The sequence below is a fragment of the Aspergillus steynii genome (assembly GCF_002849105.1).
Source record: "Aspergillus steynii IBT 23096 chromosome Unknown P170scaffold_2, whole genome shotgun sequence".
NCBI classification, from domain to species: Eukaryota; Fungi; Ascomycota; class Eurotiomycetes; order Eurotiales; family Aspergillaceae; genus Aspergillus; species Aspergillus steynii.
The window spans coordinates 1,593,230-1,614,535 of NW_020194399.1; the positions used below are offsets into that span (position 1 = coordinate 1,593,230).

The window sequence follows — 21,306 nt, forward strand, 5'->3', positions numbered from 1 at the left end:
TCATGGCATGGATAAAAGATGTATAATGATGGGTGTGCAATTCAGCTCGCTACATTCTATTCACAGGATGTATACGCATACATCATTCAATGGAGTTACATACGTTAAGAACAAAAGGGTTCTCCCAACGCCCGGGTGCCAAAAAAAAAGTGGCCGTGCAACAAATCAAGACATTTTTCTTCCCTGCTTCCACCCCTCCCCTTCAATGATTTTTACGTCTTCTCATTTCCAAACACCGAAAAAAGAGTGTTCGATCACCGTTTACCGCCACGAGACGTCTTGGGGAATTCAAAGGGGACCCTGAGACGGGCAACGCGACGCGCGGCGGCCTCGGCCTTGCCGCCCTTGATGTTCCATTTGGCGAACTCGGTCTCGCGCGGCTTGTCGATGCGGCAGCCCAGCTCGCGGAAGTAGTGCTGGATGATGGGGTTATCGACACGCAGGTCGTCACGCAGATCCGAGGGGTCGGTGGCCAGCTCGTTGGGCGAGTTGCCGCCCTGCGAGCTGGAGCCGCCGTCCTTGGCCGGCTGGGGCGGGATGTGCAGCGACAGCGCGCAGATGGTCGTGTGCAGGAGGGTGATGTCGTTCTTGGAGAGCGAGGTCCCCTGGGGCGCGAACTTGCGACGCACGGCGTCGATGACCGTTTCCGGCAGGGCCTCGGTGGACGACGACGACGACGTGTTGGAGGAAGCGGCGGCGGCACCGGTGGAGGAGGAGAGAATGCGGCGGAGATCGTCGCGCGACGGCAGGCGTTTGCCGCCGGGGCCGGAGGCCTTGGGGTCGCGGCCGGAGCGCAGCGAGCGGGCGAACTCCAGCAGCAAGAAGATGAAGCGCAGCACCTGGATTTGGGCGACGTTGCCGGAGCTGACGACGGCATCGAGTCGGCGTGACACGTAACGAGAGGTGGTGACCACACTGAGGCCGGCAGCCACCGTATCCTGCCACTCCTTGACACCAGGCAGTTGGCGCAGGGTGGCCATGCCTCCGGGGACGAGATTCTCGATAGGGTAGACGTCCGAGGGGTGCGAAGCCTCCAGGTTGGCCTGGGGCAGCGGTTTGGCGGCCTGGATCTGGGCCTGCACGGCGGCAGACTTGGAGGCGAGGTCGGCGGCGGAGTCGGCGGGCATCGCAGAGAGAATGGCGGACTCCGCGGCGGACGAAGCGCCGGCGGGGACACTGGATAGCTGGGCGTTTTCGGCCATAGACTGAGCGGCCTTGCGGGATTGTTTGGTACCGAAGGTATTGGTGAGTTCGGTGCGCTGAGCACGCATGGTTTTCTGTCACCGAAATGAGAGTCAGCCAACAGTCGGTTGCCAGGATGGGGCCTCCTGCCGGGGGCATGGGAGCCGGATATACGAATATATGGGGAGCAACTAACCGCTTCTTCATCCTCACTCTCCTCCTCCTCTTCCTCGGCCACATGTTTCGTCGACCTCACGGCACCTCGCAGAGTGACCTTGCGGGCCTCGATGAACTGCCAAGTTTGCTTTTGCGGATCCACCACGGCCACGTAATGCTTCACCTGCGAGTCGGCATCGTCGTTGGCTTCGCGGCCCACAAAGTCCATTTTCGGGTGTTCGGAGGTCTGCAGCAGCAGTTCGCTCGACGTAATGCCCTTGTTGCGGGTCGAGGAGTGGCCGGGGCCATCGGCGCGGGTCTTGAGGTAGGGTGTTAGGCGGATGTTTCGAGGAGCATTGACACCGGGAGTGGTGACTATTAAAGGCGTTAGCCGAAACTGTCCGGCAACTTCTCACGAAGCTGGGGATGGCAGAGAGAAGGGCGCATACTCAGGACCGGAGCCAGTTCGCTATCATCATTCACCACGCTGGCGGCCAGCGGAGGCAGGTCATGCAGGCCGAGAGCCGGCTTCTTGCTGGGTCGCTCGTGACGATCCGAGGCGCGCTTGCGCTTCTTTTCCACTCTATCGGAGGGCATTGTGTGTGGGTAGGGAAGGTCGATTGGAGAATGCAGCGATTGAGTTGCGGAGAAGAGACGGCGCAGCAGAAAAGTCGGACGCAAAAAAAATTGATGCGCGGCAGAACTCCTTCACCGCCTCAAAGGCGGAGAAGCGCGGAGCGGACAATTCGAGTGCGGTCGATCGTCGCATTCTCCAGTCTGCACAGCACGGCCGGCGTTGCTCGGTCCTACCATGAGCTTGTCATATACATGCTACAGACTACAAAAACAGTTGCGTCGCACTCAAAATGAGTCGTTAGGAACTTTTCATATTGTGATAAATGCTCGTAAACCTCTTCATGGCTCTGGACCTGCCCGGGCAACCCTGCAATAGGAGCCGTCCGCACAAGCCCATGCAAAGAGCTAATTGACCAGTCCCCATGCGAAACTCAAAGGATCGGTGGATAAACAATCAGATAGTACAGGAGTGATGTTTTTTTGAGAAACTTTCTTTCCACGACCCCTCCAACCCCACCAAACACGTTCGCCCCTCCGAGAATACAAGACACGACATGCGCATCTCCACCGCCTGGTCTGAGGATCAAATCGAAAACGTTAGAAAGAACCCGAGGGATTGGATTTTCTGTTGGACGACGGGCTCCGAATCCGATCCGGAGGGCACAGGAGAAATTAGACCAGGCAGGTCTCATTGGAGTGACTGGACGAAACAATAACGGGAAAAATCATCATCGTGACGTCGTCGAGTTGTCATGTTCAGCGTTCAACTTAAGCTCCGGCATGGAAGGCTGAGATGAAGCGGGGCGAGTCATTTATTTCCTGGGAGACAAGTGTTAGGCGAATTGCGTCTAGGCAGTGTCGAGCGAGCAACTCCGGGGGACGACTCACGATCTAGCCCTCATCTTTCTTCTCTTACGCTTGAGGCGGCGAACGCGCTTCTTTCTCCACTTAGCTCTCATCTTCGTAGATGGTTCGAAACTGTGGAAGAGTCAGTGAGGAAGCAAAGGCAGGCGGGCGGGCGGGCGAGGGGCACTCACACTTCTGCGAGGATGAGGGAGATGGTTGAAAGAAAGACGGAGGAAGCGCGCCGGCGGAGCTTCTTGTGTGCGTCGCGGCTGACTCAGCACGGCCGCCGCTAAGGGCTCGCTAGTGCAGCGGCGGCGCTGATTGGCTGCGGCGGGCGGGCTTACCGAGCGATGGGGCATTATGTCATCACGCGGGTTTCTGCACTCGACCGGCTTCCCATCATTGGTCTACATTCGGCTTCATGGGGAATTTTTTGGCTTTCAATTTCGTTCATTGTGTGTCGCCCGGAATCCACACCGGTTCTATATATCATCCATCGTCACATTCATCTGCCCTAATTCTTCTACGCCGTTCTTTCCTCTTCGAACGGATCCCGCCCTCTCTGCGGGCATCCTCCTCAGTATGCATACCGGTAGCTGGGGGCCATGTCCCCCAAGAGATCTCGCTCCTCCTGACTGTACTCTGGCACGGTGCCGTTGGCCGCCGCCTGGTCGCGGCGGCGGTTGTCATACCAGACCGCTGCAAAGTAGGCAATGCAGCAGGCCGCCGAAAAGCAGAGGAACGAGACACTGATGACAAACCCCGGTCGATACTCTGGCGCATCCTTCTCCAAGAATGCAAAAGTCGAGATGATCCCACCGACTGTTCTTCGCGTTAGCGGCGTCTACCGGCACGAGAAGGCCGTCACTCACTGTTTCCAAAACCCACTTGCCAGGCAGTTCCGATGCTTCGTCGGCGATGGCCACCCAGATTCATCGCGAACCAGCAGACAATCACCGGCATTGCACTGTAGCAGCCGCTGGTGACCAAGAACAGGGCGCCGTACTGGATACTGCGATTGGCCTCTCCGTGCACATTCAATAAGATCCCAAATCCAGCCATGGCAATCAACATGGGTCCGATCGTAAACGCAAAGCGATGCCCCGTTCTGTCGGAGAGGACGGCGACCACCATGGAAAAGCCCCATGCAGCCGCCCACGGTGGAATCGAGTATAACTGGGTCATGATCGCTAAAGGGAGCCGGTTAGTCGGCGCAGGACCATCGGTGCAGGAACCCACATACCATCGTAGCCATAGGTCTTGATGATGGACGGCGCGAAATAGGCGTATCCTGCGAATCCGTTAGCATCGAGATCTTGCCATCTGCGCGGGAGCGGCGAGAAAACTGACCGTAGGCCGTGACAATTTGACCAAAGTACATAAGCCCGCCGATGAAGATCTTGTCTGCATGTCTCCGTCAGAACCCAGGCTGCCAGTGGCGGGACAGTCATAGCGACCGAATCACTCACAGTCCTTGAAGACATCCAAAACCTCGCGCCATCCGATCTTGGCGTCATGGGCAGCACCACCGGTGTCCTGCGCCAGTTTCGCCCGAATGAACTCTCTCTCCTCCTCGGTAAGCCATTTGACGTCCTCGGGGAAATCGGGGATGACGAAGAACCAGATGAAGGAGACGACGCAGGTGAGAAGGCCTTCGATGATGAAGACCCATCGCCAGCCACTGTACCCCCTGATTCCTTCCATCTTCCCAAGTCCACTGGCCAGCAAGCCACCGAAGGCACCGGCGAGGGTCGTGGAGCTGAAGAAGAAACTGAATCTCTTTTGCGCCTCGCTGCGCTTATACCACATTCCCAGCAGGTAGAAGCCTATAGATAATGGTCGGTCATGGTTCGAACTGGAAGGCGCGGGGGGGGGGGGATAGAGGATAGGATCAACACGTACATCCGGGGAACATGCCCGTCTCAAACATTCCTAGACAAGACATTGATTAGTCGACACATCGCGATACGCATCAGCATACGACAGCCACATACCGAGAAACCAGCGGGTCGTCATCAGACCACCCCAGTTGGACACCAAGCCCTGGCAGATCATCACCAAGCCAAACAAGAACATACACATGGATACTGGGGCCACCTGTTAGCCCATGCGATTGTGCCGCGCGGATATCATATACGCACACCACACGTGGGGTTTCCACTTCTTCAGCAGGATGTTGGACGGAATCTCAAAGATGACGTATGGGACGAAGAAGATGGTCAGCGCAGTGTTGTACTTCATTCCGTCGACGATGTTCAGGTCCTCGCGCAGCCCCAGGACGGCGGCATTACTGATGTTCACGCTGTCGATGGCGGTGTCAGGGGTCATCAATTGATCCAAAACGCCGCGCTGGCAGGATGCGCCCGAGGTACGTACCGATCCAGGAAGGCCAGCAAGTACATGACGCACAAGCAGGGGATGATATGCCAGTCGATCTTGGCCATGAGTCGGCGCTCGGTGGTTTTGGTCAGAGGCGGGAGTTCCGGCGATTGCGTCTGCACCTCGCCCTCCTTGTCGTCGGCAAATCGCATCTTCTCTACTCATTGCGCAAAACCGCTGGTTAGCCCCAGGTCTGCCGTCATGCTGGGGGTTTGACTTTGACCAACCTGAAAGCCCCATTTTCGGCGCAAATTCTCTTCCGGGTGAATTCAATTGCTAGGGAAACTATGGAGGGAGAAAAGAAGGGAAGCTGGGTCAGAATGGAACTGTCGTTCGCAATGAATGATGCGTCGTGGACCCGAAACCACCACGCAGCGAAGAAGGCAGTGAAAAGGCAGAGTCACCGGCGCAGGAGGAGGGAGCAGAGAAAAATATCACCGGACCAAAATATATGGCCCCGACGAGAGGGGAAGAGTCAGCGAGACAACCGAAGAATCAGCACGAACGAAAAAGACTCCACACGGCGAAGATCGCCAATAGCTTCGCTCGCACGGATAGGAGACGAGGGCTGGTTGGATCCACGGATCGCGGCGACCCAAACTTTCCGCCGGCCCCGATCTCGGCCTCGATTGGGTCGGGGCTTGTCGATCCCCGAGTGGGTGTTCACGATAGTCTGGAGGAGATGTGCATCGGGAGTTTATCCGGTGGTTCTGTTCGTCTTCCCTCCCTCCGTTCCCCCCGGCAGACAGACAGACGGGCAGACGGGCAGAAGAACGGCAGAATGAGAATGGCCGACCGAAGTGTCGACCTGCAGAACTGCCAAACGGCGGAAAGTCGGCTTCCCCCGCAAACTGCTTACCTCAGCCCCCGCAGATCGCAGGGTCACATGAACACACCGGAATCCCGCCTTCTTCCTTCTTTCTCCTTCTTCCGTCCGTCTTTCTCCCTGCGCCGAGATCCGTCCTCTTCCGGACTACAGATTAAGAACCTGCCACGACAAGACGGAGGATCACGGTTCACTATCAGGTACAAAGTACTACCCTACTCCTCTCATGCATTATTCATGATTGATCAACCATCACACGGGCCAACCCGACCCACCGCCTGCAGCGAGTTCGGCTCTTCGGTGGGGCTCTCCATCGCTAGTGCCGACGCCCCTGGGTCCGAGGTTACATCGTATGGACATGCATTGCATTTATCATACACTCGTCGTCCGTGGCAGAACACCGTCAATATGCAGACCCTCGAAACCAAACAATTGAGAGGAAGATGACACGGGAAAAAGAGAGAAAAAAAAAAAAAGGAATAGATATCCGGAAAATCGCCTGTACGTGGGAAACTTCCCTGTCGGCTACCGACCAGCTTCCGTGGCTGGCCCACTCGATGGCTGCTCCTCGACCGCTTTCCCCCACGCCGTCTCGAATGCCGACTCATCGCCGGCTGGCGCAATGGATGAGTCTTCAACGGCCTCGACCTCGACCATCGACCCTTCATCGTCCTTCCCCACGGCTATCGTATCCGGCCCGTCGCCCTCTTTCTCCAAAGAGCCGAGTTTGGTCTCGGGTCCAAGCAATTCGAAATCAAAGTTCGAGCTGTAGATCACGGCCGCAAACGCTTCTAGCTCGCGGACGTTCTGCTCCATAGCAGCCAGGTACAGGTTCGGAGGCGTGGTGCCGTTGCCAATCACATGGGCCTGTCGGGCCATCACGGCCAGCACGTTGGCCAGCTTCGTCTTAGGCTCCGAGCTGCCGGCCACGGGAACCACCGTGGCAACGGACGTGAACGACTGCGGTGTCGTTTCGGGCACGTTGGGCGATGCCTTGAATGCATCGGCCCTGCACTGCTGCATCAGCGTCTCGAAGCACTCGTTGTTAAGGAGCATCAAGACGCGGGTGAAGTTGGGGGATTCAATCAGATCGGCCGTCTCATCCAGGAGATGCCGGAGCGTCGTCGCCGTTTGTGTTGTCGACGGCTCTGCGACCCCCAGGACTCCGGACTCCTCTAGCAGCCCCTCCTCTTCTTCGGAGGGAGGAAGCAAATAGGACAGCCATTTTCGGTATCTGGAAGAGGGCGGTCAGTGATCCAGCGATCAGTCAAAAAGGCGGGGGGTCCTACTTTCGATCCGCGCCCGTATGGCCTTCCACTTTCTTCCGGACCTGGAGAGTCAATTCGGAGAGTCGTGCCAGCGAAATGTCCTCGCGGGGATTCAGCGAGCCAAACACTTCCTGGACGGCCTCTCGCACCTCGTTCATCAAATCCTTCCAACCCCGGTGCAGCAGCCACCAACTGAAGGCGAGATACCTCCGGTTGGTTTCGAAGTCATTCCCCAAGGTCTGAGTCAGATCGTCATCCTCGTGGTTTTCCAGCCTGATTGTCGACGTGTTCGCGGGTGTGGCCAGGGAGATCACGCTGGAGAGGTAGTTCCGGCGGCCGAGAAGGTTGAGTTGAATCCGGGTGAAGATGGTCAGGAGGGACAGCGTGTAGATGAGAGTGAAGGACCTAGTGATAGCTGTGATACGGTCATGAGCATCCACTCCTAGAAAGCAACACGAATATGATGATTATGAAGGGTGGGAAGGATGACATACAGGTGATCTTCACCTCGTTCCAAAGCTGGGTCTTGTTCCGCTTCGGCCGCGGCGAACCATCCCCCTCGAGAGTCGACTCCCCCAGTTGACTAGTGCGAAGGAATCCATCGCTCTGGAAACTGGACAGGCTGCGTCCATCCTCCTCGGGGAGACTGGGGGCCACCGAGCTGAGATCCGACGAGGTCGCTTCGCCACCGTTGAGGCGAGCCAGCCTCTCCGCCCGTTTCTTCTGTAGCTCCTTGGTCAATTCTTCCACGGGGAGGGCCTCTAGGATATCCTCGGCGGCGGTTGGTAGGAGGGCGAGGATGGTGTAGGTGCAATCAGTCTGGTTCTGTTCGAAGCGCCGTCGTAGGCTGGGAGTGGGATAGATGTCAAGTCAGCGTTTGTTCGACCAACCACCCGAACGGGCAAGACGGGGGAAAGAACGAGACGACTGACTTCTCGCGAGCAATTCGATCACTGCTCATACGCTCTCGAGCTTCCGAAATCTTGTTCAGCACGTATTGTCCCGCTAGGTAACCCGCTCCGATCACGCCAGCCCCGATCGCAAGGCCCTTGCGATTGCGCCGGAACCAGCGCCTCGTAGCACCGATCATGGTGGAGCAGGGGAAGGGATCAGGCGATTATCTTCCAAAAAGCCGAGGCGGAACCGAGGATCATTATAGGGTTATCGTCCGGAATAATTTTTATCGCAGTGCCGGGGGGTTGGTGGGAGGAAGTCCAGGAGATAAATCAAGTGAAGAGAAGAGATGGGGAAACGACAGGTCATGGAGCGACGGTCGGGGAACGATGGAGCTGAAGCGGCCTCGGCTAAACTTGATAGTTAACAAGCGGCCAACGTGAATGCGGAACGTCATCGACCCTGGCGACAGGCATGGCTTGGGGGTTCTGGGCAGTGGGGGATTCGCTCCGGGGTTTTGCAGCATATCGTCTTTCCGTCCTCCGGTTTTTGATTGAAGGAGGGCGTTGTTTCCAGAGTACATACTACATTATATCTCCATCATGTGCATCGGGGGTACTCCCCAGGTACTGTACTTGTACGGTGTAAGGTATCTCGGTACCGTATTGGCTACTTTACCATACACCATACACCATACAGTATCCGATACCCAATACCCAATACCAGATACCAGATACCAGATACCATACGGGACAGTCACGGGGTTCCGGGGGGTCAGAAGGGGAAATCCGGCCATCAACTGACTCTCCCTCTCTTTTTTCCTCATCGCATCATCTACGAGAGTCGGTTCTTTCAGCTTCTCCCCAGAAATCATGCATCCTCCTCCATGACGAACTTCGTGGCTGCTCTTCCGATGATGACCATCTAGTTCCCTCTTAGCCAGCAAGCCGATATCGCCTATCGTCGGAGTATATCCCCATCCATTCCAAGGACCCCCACCGCTTCATACCGATCCGGTGCCTCCTTCCCCCCTCCCCTGATCACCTATCTTCAGGGGAGTCTTTTTCCCTTATCAGGCGACTCGCTTCATTGGCATCGAGCGCTCTCGGTCTACAATTCTACATCATCCAACCGAAAGTTGGGTTCATTGAACATCTAGGATTTGCTCCTGCTAGAACGAACGGCTTCCGTCACGATGGAGCCCCGCAGAACCCCTCCGGAGTACTTTCTGGAGATCTTTGCGGATACCACCACTGTCCGAGACGTGCTCAAAGGTATACTAATCCCCTTCATACTCCGTTTGCCTCTCCTCGCCCTTTTTTTCGGCGTTTGCTCTGTCTTTCTTTCAGCCTTGGTCCTCTGCGCCCGTGACGTAGTGGCCCTGGTTTACCCCTCGATAAGCGACTAACACTCCCTTGAACCTCCCAGGTGTCTTGAACCTGATCTTCTTCCACCGCTACTTCCCCTCGATCCGACCGACTACATTCGATGTTCTGGACTTCACTCTTCCTGCCATCAACGATGTCGACCTCGAAACCCTGATCGACTCCCGGATCAGCTCCTTGGTTCGCCAACATTCCTCATCCACCACCAGCGCCCCTGACGGGGGCGGCGGCGGAGTGCGCGGTCGCATCGCCGTCGAGTTCTACGAAAAGAAGCGCCGACGCTCTGGGATGTGGTTCGGCGGACTGGCAGGCAAAGGGGAGGAAGAGGTATGCTGGGAGGTGTGGAATCTGGACGTGACCATTGCCACGCCGCGGACTGAATCAGGTAAATGCGTCATCCCGCCCGTCTCCTCCCCCCCTTGGAGTGCACTACGTCCCCCCGTACGGTGCTTGCATATCACGAAACCCGACTAACGCGCCAACGCATGCAGAACGCGCCAAGGTACGCAAGGCCATGGAGAATATGCTCCAGAAGGCCGCACTGAAGATCCTCACTGTGGTCAACCGGGACAAGGATCACATCCCTCCCATCACCACCAGTGATTCCAACCCCTTCCCCTACCGCATCGTGCTGAACCCCCGCACGGATAGCTGGCAAAATCGCCTTGGCTTGTACTGATCGCTGCGGGCTGAACGCCGATTTGGATGACGGGCTGGGGCATTGCCGGATCATGCTGCCAGGTCTGCCCTCGCCTCCGTCTTTCCCAGGTCCCCAAAGTCCTGCCATCTGGTTGATCCGTCCGTTCATTTCCCATCCTGTGTCTCGGGAGGCTCGCCTTGGCCTGCACCTCCGTATGTTATTTATTATCTTGTCGGTTACCTACTGGAGGGTCTTTTGAGTCGACCCCCTGTGTTAAGAAGAACACGTTCGTGGAAAGAGGGCACAAAAAAAGGACTATGGAATTTCCGGGTGGAAACGCTATCAAAGTTGCTTCAATTACCAAACGAGGCATCATTGCATCAGATACAGCATATACCCGCAACTCGGCAGAACAACGACCGCTGGGCCGTGTTCTTCATCCTCCCCCCAGCAAACATCAGCAAACATCACATACAATTCTACTGAACAGTCATGACAAAACAAAAATAGAGAGAGAGAAAACCAAATGAGAAAATGGTTCCAAAATCGCTCAACTTGACCACAAAGTCTTCACATCCATCCGCTTGCATCAACGAAGTTCCATAGCTTCGTGAAGTCGTTTTGACCAAAAACAGAAATGACCCAGTTCATGGTTCGGCAGCAGAAAAGTCCGTCGCCGATACCATGTATTAAACCATGGCCAAGGTCTTTACTCGGACTTGGTGGCATCAGCCGCCTGGGCCCTGAGGTTGGCCGAGGTGGAGGCGCCGTTGAAGAAGCGGCCCAGCACAGGCTGGAGGAAAGAGTGGAAGACAACCTGGGCACCGCTACAAGAAGGAAAACGTCTGGTTAGCAAGATCGTCCTGCGTGCGATCGGGCGACAGGGGGGAAGAGGGCGGCTCACTTGGTCTGGGGAAGAGCCATCCAGAGGACCAGGGCGAACTTGAAGATGTAGTAGAAGGCTGTTGGGAGGTCGGACATTAGCTAATGATTATTATTCGCTTAGGACTCGCATGCAGAACACTTACGGAACCAGTAAGGAGCGCTGATGGCACTCTCAACGACGGTGAAGAGGGCGTAGACAACCCAGTACTATAGGAGATTCACGTGTCAGAATTCGGGGTTCTTGGCTGGAACATCCCATGTCGGCAACGCATCACGTGCTCGGGGCCAGCGGCCAGCCGAAGCGCCGGCGGAGACATCGCCCAAGGGACAGATAGCAGGAACGATCACGAGAACATACCGTCAACCACTGAAAAAAAGACGAGTCAGCAACCAGAACCAGAGTCAAAGCCATCGGAGAGGTCAGGGGGAATGTTGGCAAACTCACCTGCGTGTCATCCGCAGTTCCGGCGGTGAACAGAGCGTTCAAAGAGTAGTAGGCAGGGATGATGAAACCCGCCAGGTTGACCAAGAACTCGCCGGCGATGTTGAAGAAAACGAGGAAGAAGTAGATTCCGATCAAGCCAAGGATCACGTAGACCTTGGGGACGGAGGTCTGACGCTCCAGGTTGTTGAGGACGGGGTACTTGGACAGCTAGATGATAACACGAAATGGTGTAAGCGCTTTGCCGACTCGGAGAGAAAAAGGGAACCTCTTCTCCAGCAAAACAAAGAACCACACGAAAATTTTCCCAATCCCGATACCTCAGGCCCTGGGAACATCGAATCTGGATGCAGAAATCGATCATCCCTCTAGAGGCTCTTGACGTAGGGATTCCCAGAGCCCCGACAGGCTCGGATCTGGTTCGTCAAAAAAAAAAAAAAACCACGCACACAAACTTACCTCCTTATCAAGCTGAGCTATGGCGTGCTGAGCACGATCCTGGAAAGAAGCCATTGTTGATTTTGGGGGGGGGGTGAAGAATTGCTTGTGAAGGCGAATGGAGAGGAAGACGGGGATTCTGGGGGGGCAAGTGGGAGAGGGAAGACGAAGGAAGATGGATGGAAGGGGGATGGCAGGACGGGAACTTAAATCCAAAGCTGGCGAAAGTGAAAGTCGACCGGACGAGACCCAGGTCCGGTCACGTGCCTGGTCATGACGTCGCGAGACCGGTGACGTATGGACCATTCCGCGCCTGCTGGCCTTCGTCGCGCGGCTCTCCGTTAGATGGAGATGGAGGAAGGGATGCTCCCCCCGACAGGCCTGGTGAAAAGGGTTGGATTGTGGATTGACGGTGCCCATCACACTCGCCTCCTCCAGGTCCTGGCTTCACGGAGGCCATCCTGGAATTTGGTATCGTGGTATTACGGAAAATTACCTGCCGATGCGGTGCTGGTACGGTGTCGTCACGCATTCGCAATCCGGCGGTAACCTTGCGGCGTCTGCGTGGATCTCGCGGTATCTCCATGTATCTAGAGGTATCTGGAGGTATCTGGAGGTATCTGGAGGTATCTGGAGGTATCTCAAGGTATCTACTCTGTAGAGTAAGCGGCATATCTACGGCCAATGACCTGTCCAATCTCGGCTGCAGGAGATGCATCACATCGCAGCCTCGAATTACGATCGTCCGAGGCTATCGTCTAGGAGTAGTCTCATTTCGTCGACCGGCTTGCTATATCCTGTACCTATTATGCAAACATCCGATGTAGAGCAATGAAAAAAATTCCAATCAATTACAGCCAAACTCATCGTCATCCCGAGACCCGGCTGCGCAGTATCTTCGCAATCATAACAGTCCCGGTGCGCCCCAGGTCGAGGCCGGAAGACAGGGAAAGATCCTTAAAGCACACCAAAGGTTTCAACGTCAGGAAAAAGAAAAAGATAAAGATAAAAAAAAAAGGCAATTCGCTTGTCTGCTAGAACAGAGCAATGCGCCATCAGCCACCATCCACCATCAAGCCACCAATTCATACAAACGCCAGTCCACAAAAAAGAATTGGGGGAAAAAGGGTGAGTACACGTCAAAAGGAAAAAGATCGGGACAGTAAAACATGAGGATCAGAAAGAAAAAGGTAAAGAAAAAGTGTGCCGGGCTCCGCATAAACACACACGACCAAGGAGCCATCAGGGTTTCACAAATAAGGGAGTGCGTTACTCGTCGTCGTTCGTCCCGGGGGTCCCGTTGGCAACCCCGGCGCTGTCCCGGTTGCCACTGTTGAACGTCAGTTTCAACTTGGGCTGTCCGGGCGTCGCAGCACTCGGTGTCTCGGCTCCAGACACGGCCGCGGTAGAAGGATCATTCGCAGCCGGCGAGCTCGAGTCGTCGAAATTAGCAAACTGCGGGTGACCCTCGGTCTCCTTTCTCAGCTCCGCAACACATTTGGCCTGTTCGCGATTAGTCACCGGTCCATGCATAGCAATCATTCGGGGCGAGATTCACTTACCTCAATGTCATTGGCATCCTGGAAGAGGATGCTACCATCTTCGTTGTACGTCCGGGCGTTCTGGCAGAGAAGGTGGATATCGTTGCGGAAATCCCTCAGATTCTGGTACTCGTCCCGGTTGATCTTCTTCCGAATCATCTCCATGGCGATGGGATTCTGGATGATCATATAGTAGTCGGGATACTGCGACTTCGGAGGCGGCTTCATGAAAGGCTCGATGATGGATCGAGTAACGGGACCATCCTCGCTATCAGAAGAATCCGCCGGCAGTTCTTGCTCCATGTCCATCAAAGTCTGATAAACGTGGTTGACGATCCGGTTCAGAGTAGCACGGTCCTCGGGGCTTAACGTCTCGACGGGCTTGGCCTGTCTGCCCCTCTTACGCTTCGGCTGCGGCGTTTCTTCCACAAGCTCCTCCGCCTTGCGCTTGGGCGCGGGACCGCGGCGCCGTTTCTTGGGCTGGGGTGTCTCGGAGCTCTCACGCGATGGCTCGGGTGAGGAGTCGGCCCCAGATTTCCGGGTGCGCTTCTCCTTATTGACCCGACGGCGCTCCACCCGCGCCTCCTTCCTGGCGATCGCCTCCTCAATGGTATCATCGTCGGCGTCCACAGCCATGAGCCATTGCTCTTCAGTGAGACCGTCATCGTACCGCGTAATCTTCCGCTCACGAGCTCCCCGACCACCGATATCGACCTCAACTTCCTCCGTAACCGGATTGTCTTCCGCGACATAGATGTCCGGTAGTTCGCTCTCGGCCATCAGACGAGGTAGCGGATGGCCAGGGCCATAGTGATCCCTCGTGGGCCGTTCCTTATCTAGGCGTTGGAAGACAATCAGTTCCTCGTCGGACCGAGCCATAATATCGTTAAGGTCGTCATCATCCATCTCCTCTTGTTCGCCGATCTGGTCGGCCGCCTCGGCAGACTCAAGAAGTGTCCGCAATAGAGCGTCTCGTTCCTCGTTGGTGGACTTGTTGTCGAACTTTCCGGCCTGAATAACCTTGCCATCCATATCAAGCTTGAACTGGGCGCGCTCAAGGATCTTTTCTTCAACGGAGTTGGAACTAATCAGACGCAGGATGCGCACTTCATTCTTTTGACCGATACGATGGGCACGGTCCTGAGCCTGCAAATCCTGGTGAGGGTTCCAATCCGAATCAAAAATAATGACGGTGTCCGCAGACTGGAGGTTGAGACCCAGACCACCGGCACGAGTCGAAAGCAAGAAACAGAAATACTCCGAGTCGGGGGCATTGAAAAGCTTCAAAAGGTCTGAACGATCATCGGACTTGGTCGAACCGTCCAGACGAAGATATTTCAATCCGCGAAGCCGCAGGAAATCCTCCATGATGTTCATGATCTGAGTCATCTGGAAGAACATCAAAACGCGGTGCCCGGTGGCCCGGAATTTGGGAAGGATACGGTCAAGCAGCTCGAATTTACCGGCAGTACGCCAGAGGAGATCGTTGGTCCCTCTGGTTGGGTTCATTTGATCCTCGACGGGTTCGAACACGAAAGGGTGGTTGCAGAGTTTCCGCAGCTGCATCAACATGTTACTGAGACCACGCATTCCGGTCTTACCGCCCTTGCCATCGCTGACAGCCATCTTGTTGTGCGTGACAAGTTGACGGTACAGCTTAGCTTGCAAGGCAGAGAATCGACATTTGATAACACGTTCTTGTTTGTCTGGCAGGTCCTTTTCGACATCCTTCTTGAGACGCCGGAGCAAGAAGGGACGCAAAACCTTGTGCAGACGGCGAATAACCAAGAGCTGTTCTTCTTCTGACAGCTCCATGCGGTCCTGGCCACCGGTGTTGGCAAAGGGGGTGTTAAACCACTCATCGAACGACTTGACTGATTTGAAGATGTTCGGCAAGACGAAGTTCAGAAGCGCCCACAGTTCCGGAAGGTTGTTCTGCAGAGGGGTACCCGTCAAGATAAGACGGTAGCGACTGGTGTAGTACTGCGACAGAGTGCTACTCAGCTTGGACTGGGTGTTTTTCATACGGTGACCCTCGTCAACAATCATATGAGTCCACTTGACCTTACTCAGGATTGGTCGATCCTTGATGATGTATTCGTAGGTTGTTAGCAGAACCTGGAAATTGCCCCAGCGAATGGCCTGTTGCTGCTGTTTACGGGCATTCGGAGGGCCCTTGTAGACAACTCTTGATACAGCCGGGGCCCATTTCTCGAACTCCAGGTTCCAGTTTGTGAGGGTACTGAGAGGCACAATCACAAGGAACGGGCCATTGTTCTTCTTCTTCTCGATGATGTATGTAATCAAACTGATGGTCTGAATGGTCTTACCAAGACCCATCTCGTCGGCCAAGATACCGTTGAGGTTGTTGTTATACAGCGAGATCATCCACTGCAAACCTCTCATCTGGTACTCCTTGAGCTGGCCACCCACAAGGATGTTCGGTTGCTCAGTGATCTCCTCCTTGATACGGTGAGCCACCGCGTAGTAGTCAATCTTACGCCTTCCGTCTCCTTCTTCGTCACTTCCAGATGCTGTTGCAAGCTCTTCTTCCTCTTCGTAGAACTGGTCATCCTCGCCGTAACGTTCGGCAAGGCTGCGCTGCTGCTCCCTAACCGATGCCGCAAGCTGGTGAAGGAAGTTGTCGGTCTGCTTCAAGAGATGAGAGATACGCGAATCCTTGGCTTGCCCCAAAAGCTTCATGTATGTCTCTTCATCGTTGGCCTTAAGAGCCTGGAGACGCTGTTTGGCAGTACGCTCGACACGTTTCTGTTCCTCACGCTCCATGTGCTGGTGATGCTGGAGCATCATGCGGCCCAGTTTCTGCATACGGGTACGCTGCTGGTTAGCAGCGTTCTGGAGTTCCATGCCATGGTTAAGGATAGCCTGGAGTTGATCGTATTGCTTCCGCTTCTCTCGCGTCTCGCGAGCATCACGCTGCTGCTTCTCCAGTTTCTCGGTGATCCGAGCTTCCCGCAGAGATTGTTTCTTCATTCGGCGATGGTTGGAGCGGTTTGCAGTCATGCCGAGGTTGTCAAAATGGAACATTTCGTTCTGGATTTGCTTGCGAAAAAGCCTTTGCTTCGGTAACAAGTTGAGCATTTTGTACTCGATCAAAGCTTTCAGCTTCAAGGAATCGTCGCCAGTCGCGGTGTCGCCTTTACTGGAATCCCACACACCAACATTGGCGGGCAACTCGGCCAGTTCCGCTTTTCGCGCATTGATTTTATTGTACAGAATCACCTCCCGCTCTTCACGCACCTGGTCTAGGTCGATTCCAGGCGGCATCAGAGCAGGAACGCGTGCACGGTTAACGCGAGACGCGTGATCAGTGAAGCTAATTGTGTTGGGGATTGATTCAAACGGCGACTGGAAGCTTTCGTAGAAGTCTTTAGTTTGAGGAGCGTCGTCGGTTGCACTTGCAGGCTGCTCGGATTTATCCCGGCTCACGCCCTCCAGGACAGTCTCTGCAGCTGCAATGTTGTCAGGTGGACCCGGTGTGTGCTGTTTCTTAGCAGCGAACAGCTGCTGCTGAACGCGAGGTGGCAATGAGAGATTCTTGGAGAGCATCTTGAAGGCTAGAATCTGGTTCCGGAGCGTCGCAAGTTGCTCCGCAGAGAAACCACCACCCGGAACCGGAACGCCCTTCTGTGGAACGGCCTGTCCCAGGGGTTGTTGCTGACCACTCGCCGGTGTGGGAGCGGCATCCTGAGCGGCACCGGCGCCAGAAGAGATGGAGTTGCTCCGACCTTTTTAGTGCACACAGCGAGATCAGACAAGAGTTTCAACGGTACGCGATATGAAGGGTTAGGCCTTACCATTGACACCATTTGCGGCGGCGGCGTCCGGAGTCGCGCCATTCAATTGCTGCTGGCGTTGCTGCGCCTGAAGCTGCTGCTGCTGGGCGATCTGCCTCTGCTTGTGAAAGACCTGCTGTCTTTGAACGGCGGAAAGAAGGTTATGGGCCTTCAGGTACTCGGGGTCATCTTGGCGAACACCTTGTTCTTGCATCTGCTTGTATTTCTATAGGATAGAAGTGTCAATGTACGGTTTTGTACCAACGTGTAACAGTTCGGGAGGACAAGAAAAGAGAGATCGGATGGGGAAGGGCACCGGGAAATTCAAAGACAGTAAAAGCGCCAAGCAGGCATTTCAAAATCAACAAGAAGGGGAAAGTTTTTCAAGTAGTGAAACGTGGATGATAGGAAGGGTGCATTGGATAGGCGCCGGTAGTCATACCTGAAAAACCTCTTGAATATGCTGCTGCGTCAAATTCGGCGGCAAGCTCATGTTTCCAGCCGCCATGTTGGGTGCTGACTGGAGAGACGCCATGCTTTAGCGCGTGGTAGCTCTGAACATAAGCAATGTGTTCGAACACGCTGGGGGTGGAACTGGATGCGACGGGAGACCGCGACTTGGTCCGAGGCGAAACACGCGGAAAGGAGAGAGTGGTGACAATGACAGACGGGTCGCGCCTGTCAAGCACAAAGCGCGCTAAATTAGCGACGTGACGGGACGGGGGGTGTCTGAGGTCGAAGGATGCGACAGATCGCGGCCTGTATCTGGACCTTGGCGAAAGGTTTCGTGATGTTTTGGGCCGGGTCGGGGGAGAAGGACACCGGGCGGTAGGCGACGAACAGAAAGGACGGGGGCAGTCGGGAGGTGGAAGGGAAGGGAAGGGGAGCCAACGCGAAGGCGAAGGGGGGTGGGAAAGGGCCCCAGACGGAGGGGTCGCGCTGGAAAAGGCGCGTGGAAGGGCCAGATGGATGAAATGGAGATGGAGGGGACGGGACTTTCGCGATCGGGGAAACTGGCTGTGCTCAGCCTGTCGGTGACTGACTTGACGGGAGGGAGAGGCAGGCGGCGAGAGCGAAACGTTGGAAGAAGATTTCAGTGCGCCGCACGTGAGTGGCTGACTCAGCCCGTCTTGGCGCTGACTCAGTCGCTCCCGGACTCCGTACGCAGTACAGTACTTCCTGCCCTACGAATACTACCCAGTACACTCCTTCACTGCGGAAGATATCCCTGAACAACTCTGCATCCAACTCCGTCGGTATCCATGATTATTATATACAATGCAAGATCCCCCCCCCCATCAATTCTCCTCTCCCCTTACCCTACCTCCCACCGTTCTCATCCCTCTCTCCCTACTACATACAGTCAACCCCACGAGTAAATCTGTGCCAGACAGACCGATCTACATCTCGCCAGCACTCAACATGGGTTTCTTCATGGGAGGCGGAGGAGGGGCCGGCTTCTTAGCGCGGGAAGGAGGAGGCGGCGGCGGGCCTTTCTTGGGGCCGCCAGCGCTGTTCAGGGCCGTCGAGCTGGCTCGTCGAGAAACCACACCGCCATAAGACGAGGCCGGCGATTCGGATCGTCCGTAGTAGGGCCTCTCGGGGCTCGTGCCACTGTGGGAGTGGAACTCGCCCGACGAGTCGATATAAGGATCGGTGGGCACTCGGCTGGGAGGTCGAGCCTGGATGCTGTTCCGGCGACTGATCACATTCTCACTGGCCGTTCGCGTCTGCCATTGGTGCGGGCCAGATGCAGGCTCCTGCCGCAGTTGCGAAGGCCCTTCAAAGGTCGAGATACGGTTCAGAACGGGCCGCTGAGGCGGCGGGGGCGGGGTCTCGGTCACGTATGGCTCTCTCGACTCCACAAAATGAGACGAGGGGGATCGGCTCGAACGTATGATGGGTCGCTGATCCGCACCATTGGTATGCTCCTCCTGGAGCGGTTCGTACCGGTCCTGGAACGAGTGCGCAGTGTTGGAACGAGCCCGTCCGATGCGACGGCCATTCGGCGTGGGAGCCTGGGGGGATCTGCTTCCAAATCAGTATGGTGTAGACGCGACTGGAGGAAAACAGGTTGGTCTTACCTTCCAGGCCATTCATTCTTGAGTTGGAGAAGCACTTCTCGGCACCTCTCGTGATAGTCCAATTGGACGTCCAAGAATGCCTCCAAATCCGTAACACCCTCGGCTTCCGAATCTTTGATATCCTGCATCCGTCGGAGAACGTCATCGTTGGCCTCTTCGTACTTGACCTTCTGCGTCCGAAGTTCTTCCTCCATTCTGAAATCCTCCTTCTTCACCTTCTGCATTTTCGAGAGGGAGGTGTCGTACGCCAGTCGCCGGCTATCCAACTTCTTACGGGCAGTCTAGTTTCCCACGGTTAGACGACGGATTGGGTTGCATGGAGTACAGCGATGCTTTATTACCTGGTAGTCTTTCATCTGCGTCGAGGACCGCTCCAGGGACTCAAGCCAGCCCGAGGTCGCCTGGGAGATGTAGGACTCCTGAACACGCGCGAGGCGTTCTTCCGCTCGTCCAAGCACTATGCGGGGGAGGAAATGGTGGTCAGACTCGGATCGTTCTCGACAAGCAAAGGAGCAGGAAAGACCTACTGATCAGGGAACGGCCATATTCGGAATTTGCATCGAAATCTTCACCGTGGCCGACCATACTGGTCCCCAGGTGGGCGATGGGCAGGGTCTTCTCTTTGTCGTCGCCCTCGCTGCGCTTGGAAACGGCCTTGATGTAGGCGGTGGTGGACTTGTGGATTCGATCGACGCCTACGGAGGCGGCAAGCGTCAGTGATTAAAGATCAGAACCAATTAGGTGACATAGACTCACCGTCGTGGCGCACATTCATCTCCATCTCCATAGCCTTGAAGTCATCGGAGAGATTGGTTTTGACCTCCCCGCCCATTCGCTCGCCCGCCCATTGCTTGAAGCGATCAAACTTCCGGTTGACGTTCATTTTGCACGCGTGTTGGTGAAGTTCAGTTTCGAGTCACCCGGGGGAGTAAAAGCACGGGAATGTATGTGCAAGAAAAAAAAGAGAAAAAAGAAAATTGTAGACAGGCAACTGTACAGGGTCGGGAGTCGACGCAGTGAGAATTGAATATCAGGAACAAATCCGGCCGGCGGAGCGAGAGTAAACAACTGAAAGCGGATGGCCGGGGCACTGGAGATAAGAAAAGGTTGGGAAAGCGAGTGTAGGAACCAATGGGTCTTGGAGAAGTAGAAGTCGGGAAAGGGGAGGCTGGGAGAAGAACGAAGAGGAAAGGGAAGAATCAAGATGCGACCAGCGATGGTGGGATGGCCGGGGATTAATGAAGGTCTGGCCCCATCAGGATGACCCAGGCAGGCAGGCACCTACTGTAAGTAATGGGTGTACGAGAGGTACCGCGGTAACTTTCAGGTACTCCGAGGGTCCGTAATTTATGCGCCAGGTGGCCTGTACTGCGTACGAATACGGAGTTGGAGAGGAACCAATTGGCGCCGGTGAGGATGGCAAACCTGAAACATCGCTCGATCGTTGGGTTATTATTAACTTCCCTATATTATTCCAGTCGGACCCCAGGGCATCATAGGCTCGGAATGAATGTGACACGCGTTGGTGGGTCAACCAAAGTGGGGGGTCGTTTTTTCCCTTTTTTGCCACGCTGCTATTTATATGTCGTATGCAATCCCAGAGATTCCATGTTCTCGCGGGCAATAGGCTCAATCCCCCGGGGTACTGGCGAGTATGTGCAGATGGATGTTTCTTGTCCAGTGTACAGTGCACCGTGTAGAAGGGACCCAGTACAGTCTCAGATAGACCATCAATCGATGGATTCTCCCCCCCGCCGGTCTAGAAGGGCGATCATGCTGCAATGATAGCGTATGCATTATGGAGCTCTGGCGATCGCAGGCCCGGTGTCCTGCGATACCACGTATTTACAAGGCCAACAGGGCACCTCCTGGTTCTTGGGGGCCCTTTGGATCTCGCCGACAGTCCCTGTATCATCCTCGACGATCCGGCGTTCTGAGTCTATCAAAACTTGGCTTTGGGGGCATGA

General features: G+C 55.5%; 8 protein-coding genes across 8 annotated transcripts; 1 reads left to right on the plus strand and 7 right to left on the minus strand.

The window, feature by feature from the left end:
• Positions 1-55: 55 nt before the first annotated feature.
• P170DRAFT_433731 (DNA-directed RNA polymerase I subunit RPA49) lies at positions 56-1,970 on the minus strand. Its single transcript, XM_024848563.1, has 3 exons — positions 1,788-1,970; positions 1,379-1,713; positions 56-1,277 (listed from the first exon to the last, which is right to left on the minus strand). The coding sequence occupies exons 1-3, from the start codon at positions 1,933-1,935 to the stop codon at positions 255-257; spliced, it is 1,506 nt and encodes a 501-aa protein (XP_024707151.1). The 5' UTR covers positions 1,936-1,970; the 3' UTR covers positions 56-254.
• Positions 1,971-2,862: 892 nt separating this feature from the next.
• Positions 2,863-3,119, minus strand: P170DRAFT_471775 (uncharacterized protein; the record flags this gene model as incomplete). Its single annotated transcript, XM_024852869.1, has 2 exons — positions 2,863-2,892; positions 2,952-3,119. The coding sequence occupies 2 exons, from the start codon at positions 3,117-3,119 to the stop codon at positions 2,863-2,865; spliced, it is 198 nt and encodes a 65-aa protein (XP_024707152.1).
• A 79-nt stretch (positions 3,120-3,198) lies between these two features.
• P170DRAFT_433732 (putative MFS transporter) lies at positions 3,199-5,612 on the minus strand. The gene is made up of 10 exons (XM_024848564.1): positions 5,367-5,612; positions 5,137-5,296; positions 4,902-5,062; positions 4,755-4,847; positions 4,663-4,692; positions 4,230-4,586; positions 4,111-4,164; positions 4,004-4,051; positions 3,633-3,950; positions 3,199-3,582 (listed from the first exon to the last, which is right to left on the minus strand). The coding sequence occupies exons 1-10, from the start codon at positions 5,377-5,379 to the stop codon at positions 3,338-3,340; spliced, it is 1,479 nt and encodes a 492-aa protein (XP_024707153.1). The 5' UTR covers positions 5,380-5,612; the 3' UTR covers positions 3,199-3,337.
• An 878-nt stretch (positions 5,613-6,490) lies between these two features.
• Positions 6,491-8,663, minus strand: P170DRAFT_401478 (peroxisomal biogenesis factor 3; the record flags this gene model as incomplete). Its single annotated transcript, XM_024846370.1, has 4 exons — positions 8,166-8,663; positions 7,728-8,080; positions 7,255-7,648; positions 6,491-7,199 (listed from the first exon to the last, which is right to left on the minus strand). The coding sequence occupies exons 1-4, from the start codon at positions 8,321-8,323 to the stop codon at positions 6,491-6,493; spliced, it is 1,614 nt and encodes a 537-aa protein (XP_024707154.1). The 5' UTR covers positions 8,324-8,663.
• Positions 8,664-9,194: 531 nt separating this feature from the next.
• On the plus strand, positions 9,195-10,490 carry P170DRAFT_91694 (autophagy-related protein 101). Its single transcript, XM_024855430.1, has 3 exons — positions 9,195-9,401; positions 9,556-9,897; positions 10,004-10,490. The coding sequence occupies exons 1-3, from the start codon at positions 9,323-9,325 to the stop codon at positions 10,189-10,191; spliced, it is 609 nt and encodes a 202-aa protein (XP_024707155.1). The 5' UTR covers positions 9,195-9,322; the 3' UTR covers positions 10,192-10,490.
• A 371-nt stretch (positions 10,491-10,861) lies between these two features.
• Positions 10,862-11,992, minus strand: yop1 (putative membrane biogenesis protein (Yop1); the record flags this gene model as incomplete). Its single annotated transcript, XM_024843886.1, has 6 exons — positions 10,862-10,979; positions 11,057-11,114; positions 11,181-11,244; positions 11,396-11,404; positions 11,483-11,689; positions 11,939-11,992. 6 exons carry the CDS (start codon positions 11,990-11,992, stop codon positions 10,862-10,864), a joined length of 510 nt encoding a protein of 169 aa, XP_024707156.1.
• Positions 11,993-13,186: 1,194 nt separating this feature from the next.
• P170DRAFT_443978 (putative RSC complex subunit (Sth1)) lies at positions 13,187-17,790 on the minus strand (the record flags this gene model as incomplete). The annotated part of the gene is made up of 4 exons (XM_024850597.1): positions 13,187-13,420; positions 13,480-17,207; positions 17,277-17,481; positions 17,698-17,790. 4 exons carry the CDS (start codon positions 17,788-17,790, stop codon positions 13,187-13,189), a joined length of 4,260 nt encoding a protein of 1,419 aa, XP_024707157.1.
• An 865-nt stretch (positions 17,791-18,655) lies between these two features.
• On the minus strand, positions 18,656-20,222 carry P170DRAFT_471781 (BAR domain protein; the record flags this gene model as incomplete). The annotated part of the gene is made up of 5 exons (XM_024852870.1): positions 18,656-19,283; positions 19,340-19,620; positions 19,681-19,796; positions 19,867-20,034; positions 20,096-20,222. The coding sequence occupies 5 exons, from the start codon at positions 20,220-20,222 to the stop codon at positions 18,656-18,658; spliced, it is 1,320 nt and encodes a 439-aa protein (XP_024707158.1).
• Between the last annotated feature and the right edge of the window lie 1,084 nt (positions 20,223-21,306).